Source organism: Aotus nancymaae, unplaced genomic scaffold (assembly GCF_030222135.1).
Source record: "Aotus nancymaae isolate 86718 unplaced genomic scaffold, 86718_ANA_hifiasm-v0.15.2.pri h1tg000077l, whole genome shotgun sequence".
Taxonomy (NCBI): Eukaryota; Metazoa; Chordata; class Mammalia; order Primates; family Aotidae; genus Aotus; species Aotus nancymaae.
Window position 1 is genome coordinate 18,815,980 of NW_026988492.1, and position 20,290 is coordinate 18,836,269.

The 20,290-nt window shown below is 40.1% G+C and overlaps 1 protein-coding gene across 1 annotated transcript in view; it reads left to right on the forward strand.

Annotated features, from left to right (window-relative positions):
- ITGA8 (integrin subunit alpha 8) overlaps positions 1 to 20,290 on the forward strand; it is a 187,509-nt gene that overhangs the window by 160,866 nt on the left and 6,353 nt on the right. The window contains 1 exon segment of the mRNA XM_064368406.1: positions 9,660 to 9,761. Coding sequence (XP_064224476.1) covers positions 9,660 to 9,761 — 102 coding nt within the window.

The following is a 20,290-nucleotide window of genomic DNA, read 5'->3' on the forward strand; positions in this document are numbered from 1 at the left end:
TTTTGTTTTTAAAATAAACATAAGGAAAATTAAAGTTTTTTTTTAAAAGGTCATTGTGAAGCCATCTCCCCTCCCTTCCCTTTCCTCCCTTTCTTCCCTTCCTTCCTTCCTCTTTCCTTTCTCTTTTATGTTTTATTTTTTTATTTCTTTTCTTTTTTATTTCTTTCTCTTTCTTTTCTTTCTTTCTCTCTTTTTCTCTCCTTCCTCTTCCTTCCTTCCTTCTTTCTTCCCTTCCTTCTTTTCTTACTTTTCTCCTAAGGCAGAGTTTCTCAATCTCTACACTATTAACATTTTGGACCAGATCATGCTGTGTTGTTGGGAGCCACCCTGGGCATTACAAGATATTTAGCAGCATCCCTGGCCTCGGGTTATCTAGTAGGTATCAGCAGAACCCTTACCCTAGGTGTGACAACCAAAATTGTCTCCAGATATTACCAATGTCCTTGGGGGACAACATCATCCCATTTTGAACCGCTGATGTAAGGAGAGGCACAGTGCCCAATTTATTTGACTCTTTTTAAAATCAAACCATTATATATTCACTCACTCAACAAATATGTAGGGAGGACCTACTGTGTGCCAAGGACTGCTTCAGGGTCTAGTTATAGGAGAAATAGCTGTGAACAAAATAGACAAAGCACCTGCCTTCACAGAGCTGTTATCTCAGGGGAGGGTGTCAGAAACTGAGCAGGTAAACCAATGCATCCATGCCAGGAAGGGAGTAGGAGTAGAATGGGGTGGTGAGATCAGGATAGTGGGATAAAGAGTAGAGAGCAGGGCTGCTTCTGCAGGTAGGATGGGCAGAGGAGAGCCCTATGAGGAGGTGCTATGGAACTGAGACCCGAGACAGGAAGACCTGCAGGCAGAGCTCCAAACAGAAAACAACCAGCAGTGTCAAGGCCCTGAGGCTAGCACACTTTAGACCTGTTCAAATAATAAATGGAGACCAGCATGTCTGTATTACCACAGATGAGATAGACATTACAGGAATTACATGCCATAGACAGGAGCCTGGATTTTAGTCTAAGTGCAATGGACCACCACAAAATTAATCTAAGAAGTGATGTGACAATTATGTTTTTAAGAGTATAGGATTAAATAAATTAATACATACTCTAACAAAGCAATACTACACAGTAATAAAAGGGAATGAATTAGACACATTGGCATGGATGAATCTCAGGAACATAATATTGAGTTTTAAAGTCAAGTCAATTATGATTCCATTTATACAAAGCTCAAAAAAAAAAAAATAAAGGCAACCTAAGCAGTAGGTTGGTAGAACTTTAAAGGAAAACAAGGAAATGAAAGCACAAAATTCAAGAGAGTAGTAAGTAGCCTCTTAGAGTAGAAGACATTTAGCAAGAAACAAAGAGAATGTTTCAAAGGTACTTGTAATGTTTCATTAAAGTCAAGGGTAGGCATATTCAACTTGGCTTCTTTCTCTATCATCATATGCTATAAATGATATATGTTTACTCAGCATCTAATAAAACAGCTTTGAAAGGGCAATATTGGAAACACTGGGTTTGAAAGCTACTGCAGTAGTCCAGAGGGAAATGGTGTTGAGTTAATCTAGAGCCAAACAGTGAAGCAAGTATAGCAAGGTATGAGTCTGGATTGATTTTGGAGAAAAAAATCAATCTGGACTCATACCTTGCTATACTTGTTGAATTTATTGTGAGAAAATGGATAAAGAGAGGAATCAAGACTGACTCCAAGGTTTTTTGCCTAAGCCAAATGGTGAGGAAGACTTGGGGAACACTGTTTCGGGAGAGGAAACCAAGAGGTCTGTTCTGAACAGTGTTTTAGTTATCTATTGCTGCATAACAAATTTCCCCAAAACCTAGCAGCTTAAAACAATAGACATTCATCCTGTCTCCCTGAGTGTGGTATCTGGCTATGGTTTAGCTGAGTGATTCTGGTTCAGTGTCTCTCCTGAGGTTACAGCTGAGATGTCAGTTGGGGCTGCAGTCATCTGAAGGCTTGAGTGGGGCTGGAGGCTCTGTTCACAACATGGCTCAGAGACATGCACAGCAGGCCTTACCATGTGGCCCCCTCCACGGTGGTGCTTGAGCAATCTCCTAACATGGTGACTAGCTTCCCCCAGGCAAGTGAGCCAGGAGACAGCAAAGCTCTTATATCTTTCATGGCCTAGCCTTGAAAGCCACTTTCTGTCATTTCTACAGTGTCCTATCATTTGCACATATCAGCCATATTCATTCAGTAGGAGAGGCACCCACACAAGGGTGTGAATACCAGAAGGGAAGAATCCCTGGTGGCCATCTTGGAGAGTTGCTACCACTGATCATTAGCCAACTGTTGAATTTCCTACTTTTAGGTGAAATTTGTCTGAAAGCATAAACCATAAATCCTGTTTTTCTCTAGTCAGATGAAAGCTGGAAGTAACTTATATTATTGTGATCAATAGATTAGTTTCTTAGGGCTGATGCAACAAAGGACCACAAACTAAGTGGCTTAACACAACAGAAATGTACACTCTCAAAGTCCATAACCAGAAATCTGAAACCAATGTGTCGGCAGGGTTGGTTCCTTCTGAAGGCTTTGAGGAATGAACTATCCCATGCCTCCCTCCAAGTTTTTTTGGTTTTTGTGGGGTTTTTTTGTTCTTTGTTTTTTTTTCTTTTTCTTCTTTTTTTTGGTAGAGACAGGGTCTCACTGTGTCATTCAAGCTGGAATGAAGTGGTGCAATCATAGCTCACTGCAGCCTTGAACTCCTGGGCTCAAGCAACCCTCCCACCTCAGCCTCCTGAGTAGTTGAGACTGTCGGTGACTGCCACCATGCCAGGCTCAGTTTTTAATTATTTCTGTAGAGACGATATCTTGCTCTATTGCCTAGGCTGATCTCAAACTCCTGGCCTCAAGCAATCTTCTTGCCTTGGCCTCCCGAAGCAATGGGCTTATGGACATGAATCACCAGGCCTGGCCCCTCCTAGCTTCTGGTGGTTGCCAGTAATCCTGCTCATTCAGTGGCTTGTAGACTATCACTCTACTTTCCTTCCATCTCCCATCACCTTCTCCTCTGAGTCTCTGTGTCCCTGTGTCTTCTATTTTTTATAAGGACACTCTCACTGGATTTAGAGCCTATGCTAATCCCAGTACAATCTCATCTCAAACCTTACCTTAATTAAATCTGCAAAGACTATTACCCCAAACAAGGTCATATAATGAGATTCTAAGTAGACATGAATTTGGGGAAGACATTATTCAACCCCTTACAATCAATAATCCTCCATCCCCACTAGCAAAGCCTGCCTCTGTTTTGCCACAGTATTGCAAAAATTTCTTTAGTCTAGTAAATTTGCTCCTTAAAATACTTCACCAACCTTACTAGTATGAGAGGGAAGTGATGAATTAGGATTTCAGTTGTTTTTGTTATGACTCTGTTTACTACACACATTTTCCATCTACTCTCAGACATTATCACTAATTGGGCAAAATTCTGAACCAGAAGAGTACAGATGCTCTTGGAGTTTTGGTAAATATTGGCAAAAGTGTATGTGTAAACACAGGGGTGAGCATGTTTTTGAATTTCATGAATGTGAAAACTGCCTGTTAGCAAAGTGATGTGCAAGAAACTACAGACATACATTAAATTCCAGTTCTAGGAGCAATGACCATAATTGAAACTAGACAGAGTCTGTTTTCTCTCCCTTTGGTAGCAGGTCAGGTCAGGATGCAGGGGCTCAGTTCCATTCCTGCCTGGTTGTGTTCAGGCACTTAACTTTCATGGGGCTCAAGTTCCTCATTTGTGAAATGAAGAGATTGGACTAAAGGCTCCTTCTATGCCTCAAAATTCACTGATTCTATGGGTAGCTCACAAGTAATTTATGGTGTTTATTCTATTTGGCGTAAGCCAGCAAGAACTCTGTCTGCCGTCTACTTTTGTATTGTGTTGATGCTTTGGTTGACTGAGAACAGACTACATCTAAATGGCTCTTTATGCTTCAGGAATAGCCTGCCAGTCTTTCCAAAGAGGCCCGTTTGTCTGCAAATAGGTTACTACTGAGTGCTTTCCGTGTAGCTAGGCACCATGTTACATGCTTGTATATGAATGACTCATTTAACTCTTAAAGCAATCCCATGGGACATGTATTATTATTGTCAGTTGCATTTCACAGATAAGCAAACTGAAACAGAGATTATGTGGGCTTCCCAAGTCACATAGATAGTAAGAGGGAGAATGTTGAGCTTTTACCTTATATATGTTACTAAGCTAGACTGCTGAACTAAAGATTACTATAGCAGCCTCCGTAGACTTTATATTACGATCACTGTACTACAGATGGCTAAACTATTAACTCCTATATTATGGATGACTATACTATAACTACTATATAAAGGTTTTAAATACCATGTATTACACTTTTTCAAGATATTTAAATAGTATAGCATGCTATTTCTGAATCCAAAAGAAAACATCTTTTGATTCTTGAATTATACTGTCCAATAGAGTAGTAACAGTCACATATGGCTATTTAAAGTATTTCAATTTGACTAAAATTTAAAATTCATTTCCCCAGTCTCACTAATCACATCCTAAGTATTTGAGAGTCATAGCTTGTGGCTACTGCACTGGTCCTTGACGATTAAGAGCATTTCTCTTATTGAAGAAAGTTCTATGGGGCAGTACTGTTTTAGAATGTTAGGAAAGTATATTTCCATTCAACATTGCAGGATTCGATCATACAATCAATTATTATATCTACGAATGTAGATCTGGATTGTGTTTAATATTAGCTTTGTGACTCTCCTTATAACCCGTCGCGTAAAGTAAGAGTTAGGCCCCCTTTCCCCCATAACAGTGTCATTGGCCACCTCAAAAGGCAAAACCTCTATCAGGAATCTACTTTTCCTTAAGTGCGAGGTTTCAGGTTTGAATAAACACAGCAGCCTCCTGCTTGCTCTCCTGAGTAGGGAGCAAAGGCAGCAAAATGATGTGATATGTAGACCAAGGGGCAGAATGTACTGGCTTTACTTCAAAACTTAGATATAAGCATGAACCATACAAGTAAACTTTTGGGTTCAGATCTGCTGAGTGAATAAAATATTGAAATTCTGCCATATGCAATGAAAAAAAAAAACTTGTGAGGTTGTGTTAAGAAGTTGTTTTGGGAAGGGAAGTGGAAGAATCTTCCCAAAAATATATCTGTAGCTGACACCAGAGGGTAAGCTCCTCAAGTGCAGGAGGAATGTTTTCTTGTCTTTGAATCTTCTTCCCTGCCCTTGTATCACCCGACACAGGATACTACTCATGATGTTTTAATGAATGAAAAATCTCAGGCCAAATGCTAGTCTTGGCTGTCTACAAGTCCTTGTAGATTTAGAATGAAAGCAGTCAAACTAACAAATGAGATCACAACAAATTATCCCTCATGGCCTAAGGCGAGTGACCCAAGAAGCAGCTGATATTCTGGAAATGTAAAAACTTGTGATACCTTTGAACAAAAGGAACCAAAAGCGCTTTTTGATGCCTTTCTCTGGGGTCTCTGGAAATGCCACCTTGATGGCTTGGTTTGAGATGCAAAAGTAATGCAGGGCAGGTGAACCCCAAAATTGGGGCTTAGCCCGTAAGCATTCTTGGCTTCGTTCAGAAAAGAATTTAAGCAACTTTATATTGCCTTTTCAGATGAAAGATGACACTGCTATGGGGCAAAAGGGGCTTCATTCTTACTTTAAGAGAGGAGGTAAGGAAAGTCAGAATCTTAAACAACAAAGTTTTATTGAACTGGACCTGCTCCACGAGGAGCGGGCTAACTCCTAGGCAGCACACCCAGAGCTGGACTTGGTGGACTCTTGGCAACTCTATTTATATCCACTTATACCCATGTTCAATTATATGCAACTTAAGAGGTGGGTGAGTGCAAACTGAAGGGCAAGTTATTCAGAACTTTCTAGGAAAGGGGCGGTAACTTCCAGGTTGTTGCCATGGAAAGGGGTAGTAACTTCTGGGTTGTTGCCATGGCATTTGTAAACTGTCATGGTGCTGGCAGGAGTGTCTTATGCTGATGAGCAATGAGGGCAGCTAGGGATTGCTTTAGTAGCTATTGACTGCCTTCAGCCAGTTTCTTCCCTTCATCCTGTCTGTACTAGGTCTTGTGTTAGTCATCAGGGTTGCAACCAGAAAAGAAGTCCTGCTGGTCCCATAGCTCAAAAGCACAGGTGCAGCCAGGAATGCACTTATGCTGACATTTGTGGCCAGCCAGCCCATTCAACAGAAGAATCTTCTGTGAGGAGCTTGGGCTCATGTTTGTGATAACATTTGGCTTTTCTCCCAAATCCTTGTACCTCATCCTCCCTCAAGCCACAAGCTGTTCTGATTTAGTGAGTAGCAAAGACTTCTTGCATTTTAGGCAGAGGCGAGCATCTCATTTTCTTCTCTCAAACTGAAACCCTCCAGGTTGAGATGAGAAGGCTTCCAAACTGAGGAGAGAACATGGATTGAACCGGAGGCTGCTATGTTAAGTGAAATAAGCCAGTGCAAAAATGCATCATAGAGACAGCCAGTGAGCTACAAACCACGGTTTAAATGATGCAGTAATGACAGAGGAGCTAGGCATTTTCTGGGGATTAATAGCTAGCTGGGGCAAGACAAAGGTCCACAATATTGCCAAGGGATATTAACCCCAGCTGATGTTTCAATTCTAAATTGCCTACAATATGGCAGTGATCGCTATTACATGAGTAGATTGCTGTATGGGAGAGGAGATTATTTTGAACATAAGAATAATATCATTGTTATATAAAGAGCACAACTGGAAGCATTTAACTTTGGATGTGGAATCACTATTACAACTCTGCCCATAATTGCTTTTCAAGAGTTATTAAATACTCACCTGTGCCATACCTCTGACCTGCAATGCAGGACTTGGGTATCTTTGATGCTGACTCTGCTGATCAGTCTAATAAACTACACTCTCCATTCCTTGGAGCTCCAGAGCATTCTTTAAAAGTGAAGAAGATGCACTTTTTTTTTCCTTCCAAAAAGGGTGGAAGAAACCTTGCCATGGGAGAATACATTTAAAACAAAGAGCAGATTGATCCAGGAGAGGTGATGTTACAGGCTGTTTGCCTACCTCATGATTTGCTAGTGCCCCAGGCTACATCTGTGCACATGTCTGAATTAAATTGCAGAGGTGAGAGCATGTCAATATCCCTTTCATATGGACTGTAGCCCTCATTTTATGTTACTACCACCCTTTACAACTTCCTGAACTCTTTAGTTAAAGGGAGAAAGAGTGTCCAATTCAATAATAGAAAGATCTTTCATATTTGGCAACAAATGGAGCCGGAGGGTCGTCAAACGACCAAAGCATTAGATGTGTGTATTCACCCTTCATTCATGTGGTCAGACATCCATATTGATTAAGCTCTCCTGTGCACATTGTTCTAGAGTCTGTAGAAGATATAGACATTATATTCCATGGAATATGCATTCCATTTTTGTATCATCTAGTTGGGGAGAAAAGTAATAGAGAAAAATTAAAAATTAAACAACAATGTGAACCTTCCAAAAAATATATCAGATACAGTCTCATCTCAGACTTACTGAATCAGTCTCTGAGACTGCTCTCAGGTACGTCTGAAGTTCAGCAAAGCAGATGGTTTGTGAACCACCAGAAATGACAGTTGAGATTGGTGATGAGGCTGGGCATGGTGACGCATGCCTGTAATGCCAGCACTTTGGGAGGCTGAGGCAGGAGGATCACTTGAGGTCAGGAATTCAAGACCAGCCTGGCCAACATGGTGATACCCTGACTCTACTTAAAAAATACAAAAATTAGCTGGTGTGGTGGCGTGAGCCTGTAGTCCCAGCTACTTGGGAGGCTAAGGCAGGAGAATCACCTGAACCCAGCAGGTGGGGGTTGCAGTGAGCCAAGACCACACCACTGCACTCCAGCCTTGGCAACAGAGGAAGGGCAAAGGAAGGAAATGAAAGAAAATTCCCTTAGAGAAACATGTTAATCCACATTCTACATCCTAGAGTTCAAATGCCATCTATGATGTGTAAGAAACTTTCCTATTTATAAATGGAGAATCTGTAAGAACAAAGCATTCCATCTAGAAAGCTTTTCATGCAGAGATGGGGTTTTCAAACTATTTGCTTATCAAAGACATGACTTCAAGAACAGTAATATTTTCTATCAATTCTCTATTGAACTTGGAGATTAAAGAAAACTTCATTGGAGGTTTGGGAGCATGGAAATGCATTTGAGAATATAATTACATCCTTACACACAAGATATAATTACTAGAATTTCTCTTGTTTCTATCAGTCAGGATGGCAAGGAAATTAGATGGAAAGCACTAGGTATACACAAGATTTTATGAGCAAAAATGCCTGAATTTTATAAAAACACTCCTCAAACAAACAAAAATCCAACTTTTAGTTAAAATAGAAATGCCAAGAGAGAAGCACACATTAGAATCACATCCAAAAAAGAATTTTCCCAAATGAGTAGGGTTATTTATTCCAGAGGGTAGGAGTACAAAGAAAGAAACATCCAAAGATATAGTAAGTTTAAGTATATAAAAGTTACAGACTATGTCCTGCCCTTACCATGTAGAGGGAAAAGGGTTTAAATAATGGAGGAAAAAAAATCCACCACAGGGGAAAAAAACTTTGTAAAAAAATATTTAAACAAAATTATTACAGTCCAACGATTGGACTGGACTCATGAGGCCCAAGAAACCCTGTTGTGGGTCTTGTGTAAATTGTGAAATGTAATACTTTTTTTTTTGAGACGGAGCTTCATTCCTGTTGCCCAGGTTGGAGTGCAGTGGCAGCTCACTGCAACCAGTGCCTCTCGAGTTCAAGCCATTCTCCTGCCTAAGCCTCCTGAGTAGCTGGGATTACAGGCACCTGCCACCACACCCAGCTAATTTTTTTCTTATATTTTTAGTAGAGATGGGGTTTCATCATGTTGGCCAGGCTGGTCTCGAACTCCTGACCTTAGGTGATCTGCCTGTCTCAGCCTCTCAAAGTGCTAGGATTACAGGTATGAGCCACCATGCTCAGCCAATACATTTCTTTATAACTTACTGCCAGTTTCTCTCCTAAAATATTTCCCTCTATCTGATAAGAATTTGGTAACCCATCATGTCTCTCCTTTGTCCTTCACTAGCAATAACTATATTAATTCTTTGCTTACTCCTTTTTAGGACTTTGATTTTCTGTTTTTTATTTTAACCTTATTATGCACAGTCTTTAATTAATGAGACAAATTCTCCTTAGAAATAGGAAGGAGGTAAATGGATGGATGGATGGGTGGATGGATGATTGGATGGATACATGGATGGATGGATGGATGGATGGATGGATGGATGGACAGATGGATGAATGCCTGGATGGATGGATAGATGGATGGATGGATAGATGTGGGATGGATGGATGGATGCTTGGATGGACTGATGGATGCTTGGATGGATGGATGCATGGATGGATGGATGCATGCATGCTTGGATGGATGTGCAGGTGGATGGATGAATGCCTGGATGGGAGGAAAAAAAACAGAGAAAATAAGGAAGGAGGAAATCTTGGCTTGAAATGCAAAACACCAAAAATAATTGGGTGGCTGCCAGTATAACTTTTAAAAACTTTATATGAAATTTATTAAAATAAATACTTTTACTTTCAGAGAAAAAATGATCCCTATGCTCTTGCATCCCTGGTGTTCTTTGAAGTTAAGAAGATGCCTTATAAAGATCGGCCAGCAAAACTCCCAGAAGGAAGCATGGCAGTGAGTATCTTTAAATATATATAGGTACAAACAATTGAATTGAAATCATTGTTTTAATCACTGTCCAGCTTGTGCTAGGCTTTCATGTTTACATTGACTTGAGAAAAGTTTTCCTCTTCAGCTCACTAATTTCTTACATTAGTCTGGAAATTTCCTAGTGCCTTTTGATCTGGTTTTTGAACTTTCAATATAAATGTCTACCCCAAAAAATTACAGGGCAGGACTAATACCATTTTTAAATTAAGACATTTTGTTCAGAGAAATTCAGATAGCAGTTATCCTTACAATGAAATTGTACTGATTATTTCATTTTAAACACAGCACGGTGAGTAGAGTAAGAAGGGAAGAAATTCTCTCTTATGGGGAGTAGGCCATGGAACAGCAGCATGGCTTTGGACAGTCATTTTTTCTTGCTATGCAAAGAACCTTAATTTTGACCTAGAGGAGAATAAAAAAGTCTACTCTGAGCTTCAGTTGAATGAAACATCTTTTTTAAAAATTGAAACTACTAAACATTACTGACACCCAAATATCTATCACAGAACAACTCTGATCATCCTCTGCAACCCAGCAAGGCCATCCAAAGGGGATGAAGGAATGGATGACGAGACCAGCAGGGATGTCACCAAAACTCTGCCTTTTCAGTTATTTGTGAAGGTGGTGGGAGACTTGTGAAAAACACAGTGCTCCAAAAAACAATATTAGGATTTCCACCTTCATCCCTTGGTAGTCAGTGGATATTTCCCATCCACAGCTTGAACTCTTGGTCCCCTAAACCTTGTTACTCAAAATGTGATTGCAGATGAACAGCATCAGCATCACCTGGGAGGTTATTAGAAATACAGAAACAGACCTCTCCACACTCACTGAGTCAGAGTCTGCAATTTATCAAAATCATCAGGGCATTCCTAGGCATGGTGAAGTTTGAGAAGCACTGCTTTGGATGGTATGTAAGTTGATGCTATTGTCATCTCTTTCTAGCCTAGAGCATAAACTTAATTTTAACATTCAATCTTTCTAGCCTAGGCTACTTTCAGTGATTTAAATTAACCACTTGATTTGTGATTCTCAACCCTGAGTATGCAGCAGAATCATCATTCATGCAACTTAAAAAATATATCCATGCTAAGACCTCACCCCAAATATTGAGAAGGTCGGAGGTGGGACCCTGACACTGCTTTAAAAGTCTTATGAGGGACAATTCTGCAGCGGAGCCAGGGTTGAGAACGTCTAGAACAGGCAGGTGGCTTAGAGGAAAATCCAAAGATTTCAAGATAGAGTCACCTGGGCTTGATCCTGGCTCTGCCTTGCTCTAATTAGGAAACCTTTGGGAAGTCACTTTATCTCCCTGAGACTGTCAACCACATCCACCTTATGAAATTGTTAACAAGATCAATAAGATTATATGTGTAAAGCTCTAGCATTATACCTGGAACAAGTTAGTCTCAAATCTCAATAAGTGAGAGTAACCTCTCAAAATGTCTCCCCTTCTCTGTCTAAGTCTAGTAAGTCCAAATTGAAAATGGCAATTAAGATTTGCACAGGCCAGGCATGTTGGCTCATGTCTGTAATCCCAGCATTTTGGGAGGCGGATGCGAGTGGATCACGAGGTGAAGAGATAGAGACCATCCTGGCCAACATAGTGAACCCCCATCTCTACTAAAAATTCAAAAATTAGCAGGGTGTGGTGGTGCATGCATGTAGTCCCAGCTACTCAGGAGGCTGAGGCAGGAGAATCACTTAAACCCAGGAGGCAGAGGTTGCAGTGAGCCAAGATGGTGTCACTGCACTGCAGCCTGGTGACAGAAGGAAACTCCATCTCAAAAAGAAAAAGATTTGCACAGTGGTGGGAGGATCGCTTGAGCCCAGGAGTTCAAGGTTACAGTGAGCTATGATCGCACCCGCTATCAACGTGGGCGACAAAGTGAGACCTCATCTCTTCAAAAAAAAGCAAGAAAGATAGATGTGCACAGTAAAAATATTTCAGTAAACTTTGGTGGTATTTAAAGCAAGCACCGCCCCATCTTTCTTCATTTAGACCACCTCTCTTTCTTTCCAGCGATGTCTTCTGTATTTTGGATTTATGTTCAAACTAGAAAACAGAGGCTTTGGAATTTTAATATAGAAGTTTCATCCAAAAATGTTCAAAGGCTTATAGCACTAAGGGAAATAAATCTAGGTCCTTTTGTTTTTCCCAAGCACGTGTTCCCTAACAGAAACACATGTTACAGTTGATTCCATCAATAGGATTGCATCTTTCTGTGCTGGCCACAGGTGACAGCCTGCTGTTCTCAACTCATCTCAAAAGATCCACAAAATAATCTGATACATGCTTTCTGCATCCCTGGCACCCCTGTTATTGAATTTTTTTTTTTTTAAAAAAAAGACTTTTTATCTGATGTAGGTGATTTACCACATCATTTATGTAAAGGTTATTGGAAAAAGATTCAGGAATGGAAGCACTTTCAAGTCTTCCAATATCTGACTAACTGGAGGAGACCTTGCCAGTGCAAAGTTAGTGATGCAGCACACAGGAAAACTCTGCCTTACTGTGGCTTGCTTGATGTGAGAGAAGAACTCTGAGTGGAGCTGGCAGACATTCTTTTATAGTGAGCTCTTCTCAAAAGCCTTGTCATTCTTCTCTCCAATGGAGCCCAACAGGGCCAAGAGGGTGCCTCACACCTGTAATCCCAGCACTTTGGGAGGCCAAGGCAGGTGGATTGCCTGAGCTTAGGAATTTGAGATTAGCCTAGGCAACATAGTGAGACCCTGTCTCTACAAAATACACACACAAAATTAGCAGGGCATGGTGATGCATGCCAGTAGTCCCACCTACTTGGGTGGTTGAGGCAGTGGGGATCGCTTGAGCCTCAGAAGCGGAGGTTGCAGTGAGCTGAGATCGTGCCACTGTACTCTAACCTGGGCAACAGAGCAAGACCCTGTCTCAGAAGAAAAAAAAAAAAAAAAAAAAAAAAAAGCCCAGCAAAAAGGGAATTGCTTTAAGGTGGTGGAATCCATTGGAATTGGTAGTTTGAGAAGCATGAGAGCTCTAATCTGCCACTGAGGAAAGTCATTCTTTGTTCCTTCTTCTGTAATGAGAGTAACTACTATTTGCTTGTTTTCCTAGACACTTTTGTGTGATGATTAGTTTGTTTATGCTTCCTTTTCAGCACAGTCATAATTCAGCCATCTCTTGAGGCCTATATTAGTTTTACCTATGGAATAAAATCACAGTTCCCATTTGCTACTTGCATAGTATCTGTGTTTATAACAAATAAAATTCCCCATGTCATGTGATGCTCGTCATGTGCAGCTCATCATGTGCAAAAGGCAAGATTGCCTGATTCAAAGAAATATGCTTGAACACTGAATCATTACAGTGAAACAGAAGACATTAAAATTCAATTATTTGAACACTTTTTTGGCTCACCAAGGAACTTTGGCCTTTGCATATCATCCAACTAATACCCAGTTCTATCATTTACATCTAGCAGAGAGTGGGATTGTCTAGTATAATCCCAAAGGTGGTTATTACAAACTATTTCTTGAAAATCCTTATTTAAAAATTCCTATGTAAACTGTGAACCCATTTGGTGTTCAGAATTGTTAGCAAAACTTCAGCTTAATATGGAATTCTTAAACAATTATTTGGAGTTGAAATTTATGATGGGAACTGCTTGTCTCATAGGGAAGCTATTTAAATGTTGTCAAAATGTGGGCTCAGCTAGTCCACTTCATGTTATTATTTTGTTCTAAATGGCACTGTAGGTAGGGCGTCTTGGTACGTTTATTTAAAACATTCTTCTGACCCCACTGAAGTATGTTTACACAAGATTTTGTGATACATAAATACAGACGTCAACATTAATTACCATTGCAAATACAAGGGAGCTTTTCTCCTTCTACCTTGGTATTTTTTGTCAAAATATACAAAAACATATCATAAATGTCGACAATAAAATGTAGGCATATTAAAGGTTTATTTATGGTCCTTCCGCCACAATAAAAAAAAACAAGATTTACGACATGATGAAGGTAAGATTAAATGTTCCCTACTTAGAATCATTTTAAGAAAATCTAAACCACTTACAATTTATGAATACTACTTTCTAAAATTACAGATGATTACAATAAAGTGACTTGTTAAACTTACTTAAAGCTATTTTTAAAATAGCTAGAAGTTCTTGATAAATAAAAATGTATTAAAATAGTTTATTGACTACTTGGCACAAGATTGTTCTCTCTAAATTTAAGTACTCCAGTTACTCAACATGAAACTTCTTTTTTTTTATTATTATAGTTTAAGTTATGGGATACATGTGCAGAATGTGCAAGTTTGTATACACATGCCATGGTGGTTTGGCATCCATTACCCCGTTACCTACATTAGGTATTTCTCCTGATGCTATCCCTCCCCTATCCCCTTACCCCCTGCTATCCCTCCCCTAGTCCCCCACCCCGCAACAGGTCCCAGTGTGTGATGTTCCCCTTCCTGTGTCCATGTGTTCTCATTGTTCTCAGCAAACTGACACAAGAACAGAAAACCAAACACCGCATGTTCTCACTCATAAGTGGGTGTTAAATAACGAAAACTTCTTTCCTAAAGCAATTGAAATATTATATCACAAGCCCCCATGCTGAAAGTAAACCTTTAGTCCTAAATACATTTCATCTTCTGCCCTTAGTCCACCTTCTTGGTAAAATAATCTTATAATGAAAGACTTGGGTAATTCAGGCAATCGCACCATTGCGTGAAATTATACAGAATGTTCTAGAACTATGCAGTCCAATATGGTAGCTACTAGGCACAGGTCAATATTGAGTACCTGGAATGTGGCTAGTGGAACTGAAGAACTTGTGATTTTATTTCATTTTCACACATTTCAATGTAAATTTAAAAACTGAAGCAGTAGACAATATTTTTTTCCATTAAACACAGTTGTATTGTTTTCATAGGACTACATTTCACTTTAACCATTAACAATTTAACAATTGTTATGTGCTGCAAGTGTGAAATGCACATTGGATTTTGGAGGCTTAGTAAAAAAAGAATGTAAATTATATCAATTACATGTTGAAAGAATAATAGTTTTATCATTAATAAATAATAGTTGATATTTAGCATTAGAGAAAATAAAATATGTTATTAAAATTAACATCCCCAGCTTCTTTTCAATCCTTTGTTTTTGTTTTTTTTGTTTGAGATGGAGTTTTGCTCTTGTCATTCAGGCTGGAGAGCAGTGGTGCGATCTCAGCTCACTGCAACCTCTGCTCCTGGGTTCAAGTGATTCTCCTGCCTTAGCCTCCCGAGTAGCCAGGACTAGAGGCACGTGCCACAATGCCCAGCTAATTTTTGTATTTTTAGTAGAGACGGGGTTTCACCGTGTTGGCTAAGATGGTCTTGATCTCTTGACCTTATGATCCACCCGCCTCGGCCTCCCAAAGTGCTAGGATTACAGGTGTGAGCCACTGCGCCTGGCCGACTATTAGAAAATTTTATATTATGCTTGTGGCTTGCTTTTTATTTCTATTGGGCAGTGCTGATCAAAGGCAAGGTTATGGGTTTGAACTGATAATACCTACAGAGCTTCAGAGAACATAGAGTGTTTAATAAATATTATTTGAAATAAGCCAGGTGTGGTGATGAATTCCTGCAGTCCCAGCTACTCAAGAGGCTGAGGCAGGAGGATTGCTTGAGCCCAGAAGTTGCAGTGAGCTAGATCATGCTACTGCACTCTAGTTTAGGCAACAGAGTGAGACCCTGTCTCTAAAAATAAATAAATATTATTTGAAATGAATGAAAGATTCTTAGTATATGTCAGTGTTTTGTCATGAGAAACTCTAACGTTTGGGACTTATTTTTCCTCATTACTTATTATCCAATGGATAATTCAATCTAAGCTTTCTGTAGGCTTGTGAAAATGAGCTATAAAACAAATATAGATATTAGAAATAACAAAGTATTGGTATTTGTCAACATTTTCTTTCTTGCCGAGCTTTCCCCAAAACTAGCCTGCAATCCCACAGCATTAGTACATACTTAAAGTAACTTTGGTCCTGTAAAGGTGATCAGTTAAGTACTCTTCTCTTAAGCTTGCCTGTGCAGTCAAATCTCTAGTTTATCTATACGGAGCATGGAATTTAATGAAAAGCTTTGCTTTACTGGTTTCTACCTGCACATGGATGCCCCATTGCCATTTACTGATTTAGCGACATGAATGTCACATGACTCCCCATCATGCTATTCCCAGAAGGACCTTTCTTTCCGAGATATATACATGACTTCTAATGATGTTGTGTTCAAAGGCAAGCACAAGATTGCCTGATTCAGCAAAATAGAACTGAACACTGAATCATTACAGTGCAGCAGAAAGAAATTCTTCAATTATTTGAATATTACCTTTGGCTCCTTGTCTAACGCTTTCCATTACGAGTCAAATATCTCCTCTGCACTGGATGCCAGAAGAAATGCTCTGGGTTGCTGTGTTGGTTTTTTGTATTTCCACTGTTTTTACTGTAGTGACTTCTGGACTATTCTGCAAAAGCCTAGATAAGTTTAGGAAAACACCAAGGGTGAAGGAAGGTCTCTGCAGCTGCACTCATTTTAGATTGAAAAGATTGGGCAGCCTTAGTACAACATGGACATCCTACAGGTAAAAGGACCAGGAAAGAGGAAACCAGAAAGCAGGCATGGCAGGAGAGTCACTCAGAGGTTGCCTTCTTTTAAGACTCTGTGTACTCCTTCCCTCTAACAAATTGCATGAATGAATTCTCTCTAATGATGACCTGTAGGAAATGTATATGACATGCATACATCTTAACTGTATATGACATGCATAATTCTAACATCAGAGAAAGGGTATGAAGTGGTTGTTTGTTTGAAGCACAGTCTTGCTCTGTCACCCAGACCGGAGTTCAGTGGTGCAACCTTGGCTCACTTAAACCTCTGCCTCCCGGGTTCAGGTGATTCTCCTGCCTCAGCCTCCTGAGTAGCTGGGACTACAGGTGTGCACCACCATCACCGCACCTGGCTAATTTTTTTTTTTTTTTGTATTTTTTAGTAGAGACGGGGTTTTATCATGTTGGCCAGGCTGGTCTCGAACTCCTGATCTCGAGTGATCCACCCATCTCAGCCTCCCAAAGTACTAGGATTACAGGCACAAGCCACTGCACCTGGCCTGAAGTGGTATTTTTTTTAAACAAACTTAATGTTACTGGAAGCAGACTGGCAACAGTTTTGATGATGAGAATTTCAGAATTTGGGAACTGAAAGATAATTTTCTAATTTGTGATCACTGCATGGGAAGCATCTCCCCACAGACCTTTTAAAGACCCTGCTGTCAGGCTCTTTGGAAGCAAATATAAACACAAAGCCAGTAGGTTCTGTAACTATCCCTATAAAGTTTTCCTCTGCTTCAAAAAACCCTAAGAAGCATATCTTCATCAAATTAAACCCTAAGAAGCATATCTTCATCAAATTCACATTTTCATTTTACTTTTTCATCACTGCTACCAAAAAAAAAAAAACCTTCAAATGTTTTTATTAGCTCTTTGTAAGTGACCTTCTCTGCTTATTTCTATGGATAGGCCAGTTTTATAGATGGTACATCAAAACCTGCAATAACCAAGTGGCAAAGTCACCGAGCAAAGTATTCAGTGGGCATCCACACAGCCCATCCCATTTCTTTTTATTAAACTAACAATTAAAGAACCTATAGCAGCTATTTCAACTCCTTTAGCATGTTTTGTGTTTTCTCTAACTTAAAAAACTTAAACTCTTTTCTATTTTCAACACAAAATAGTAGGCAGCAACTTAAGAAATTAATTTTTTTTTTTTTTTTTGAGATGCAGCCTGGCTCTGTTGCCCAGGCTGGAATGAAGTTGCACGATCTCTGCAACCTCTGCCTCCCGGGTTCAAACGATTCTCCTGCCTGAGCCTCCCAAGTACCTGGGACTACAGGCACCTGCCACCAGGCCCAGCTAATTTTTGTTTTTAGTAGAGACAGGGTTTCACCATGTTGGCCAGCCTGGTCTCAAACTCCTGACCTCAGGTGATCACCCACCTTGGCCTCCCAAAGTGCTGGGATTATAGGCATGACCCACTGCTCCCGGCCTTGAGATATTAATTAGGTAAACCAGGAGAGGAAAGATTCATCACCTGTATCACCCTGAATTACCTATTAGAAAATTTTGGTGAGCTCTAACATATGCTCAAAATAAGGACTAAAACTATATCGTGTTCTCAGTGGACTTGGGCTTATGAGGAAGTAACATTTACATGAAACCTCAGAATTTTCCATGGCTCCAGATTTCTCTCTCCTGAGTCACTGTAATTGGCCTGTGAGTAGATGACCACTACTGCCCTTTCATTTCCAAAATTCTGAAATTCTCATTATCAAAACTGTGTGAGTCTGCTTCCAGGAATGTTATGCTCATCTTGAAGTATCACTTCATGCCCATTCTCTGAGTACGGTAAAATGTTAGGATTCAGTAGTGACTTCATACATGTCATCAGATATAATTAACTAAGGAAGGATACACAAAGAGAAATAATCTAGTTCTTGATTTGCTCACATAGCTGTATACATGCAAAGAATTATTTTCAACTGATACATAATTGTACATATTTGTGGAGTACACATGATATTTTGAAATGCATGCACATAATGTAGTGATCAAATCAGGGAATTTAGGATAGCTATTGTCTCAAACATTTATTGTTTCTTTGTGTTGGGAACATTTCAAATCTCTTCTAGGTATTTTGAAATAGACAATAAATTATTGTTAATTAGAATCACCCTACTGTGCTATTGAACATTATAACTTATCCCTTCTACCTAACTTAACGTTTATCAGCCAACCTCTGTCTTTATGAAGCCCTCCCCACCCTTTCCCAGCTTTTGGTAACCATCATTCTACTGTCTACCTACTTGAGATTCACTTTTTTTAGCTCCCATGTATGAATGAGGATGTGTAATATTAGATCATTTCAGAATACATTACTTAGATTATTTCAGAATAAATTACTTAGGCTATAGCATCTTGGCAGCCATTGAAACCATGGCAGGTCCTTGAAATAGATTTCTTCAACATATGAACTACGTGTCTCATCCTTAAACAGTGGCTAGCAGGATGTATGTAATGTCACGGTAGTGATGGACTGTCATACTTCACACTGATGTGTCAGATGAAATAAGGATAATGCTAGCAAAGAAAGTTAACAGGCAAAGAAAGAGAATGTAATGAGTAGGTTGAAGCCAGCCTTTTTCTCATGAAAAACATCTAACATCCCTGGCACATTCCTGTCAAGGTGGAATGACTCCCTCCCTGTCTCACTCCTCTGTCGATTCCTTTATTAGTGTAGATATAAATAACATTTCAGGCTGAAGAATCAAGTGAATTGAGTCATCAGTGTCTGCTGCATGGGGGCCACAGATCAAGAAGAAAGGAGCAATAAAAACCAAGACAAGCTAAGAAGAGCACCATCAGGATGCTCAACTCTAGTTAAGACAACAGAAGCGGCTGGTTGCAGTGGCTCACACCTGTAATCCCAGCACTTTGGGAGGCTGAGGAGGAAGGATCAATTGAGGTCAGGAGTTCTACACTAGCCTGGCCAGAATGATGATGCCCCATCTCTACTAAAAATACAAAAAAAATAATAATAATTAGCTGGGTATGGTGGCATATGCCTATAATCCCAGCTACTGGGGAGGCTGAGGCACGAGAATCGCTTGAACCTGGGAGGTGGAAGTTGAAGTGAGCCGAGATCGCGCCATTGCACTCCAGCCTAGGCAGCAGAATGACACTCCATCTCAAACAAACAAACACATACACAAAAGAAGACAGAAGCAACAAAGTGAACATGGTTAGGGCTCAGTGCCAGGGTTCAGGCTGTGAAAACACCCATACATTTTCTGCCAGAGAAAATCTCTGAGCCGCCAACCTTAGTCATTAGTCTCAGCCTCTCCAGATGGGTGGATATAGAATGTGTCCTGGAGTTCTTGAGTGTGTTTCAGGATTGAAATCATGATCTTTTCAACCAACACATTTAAAACTAGGAGCCCTTAGACTGAGTGGAGGCAATGCTTGCCACTCTGCTAAAAACAGATATGCCTACCTTAGTGTACTAACGTCTGCATCTAAGAGTAATTTATTGCTCTTTTCTTTGACAAAAGGGTTTTAGCAGCATGGCTGGGTCTCTCTTTGGGCATCTGCACCTTTTTGCTGTCTGGGCTCTGGAGGCACAGGCCTCCAACATAGGAGCAATAGAAGTGCTTCTGCGCACAGAGGGAGTGGTTCATAGACACTGAGCATGGAACCAGGTTAGGAAGGTCTCATTTTCCTCTAAGGTCCCTTACAATAGTGGGGGATGAAATGGGCTCCAGCCCCCTCTGATCTTTGTTTTTGTTTGTTTGTTTTGGTTGGGGGAGAAAGAGTCTCACTCTGTTGTGTAGGCTGGAGTGCAGTGGCACGATCTCAGCTCACTGGAACCTCTGCCTCCCAAGCTGGAGTGCAGTGGCATGATCTTG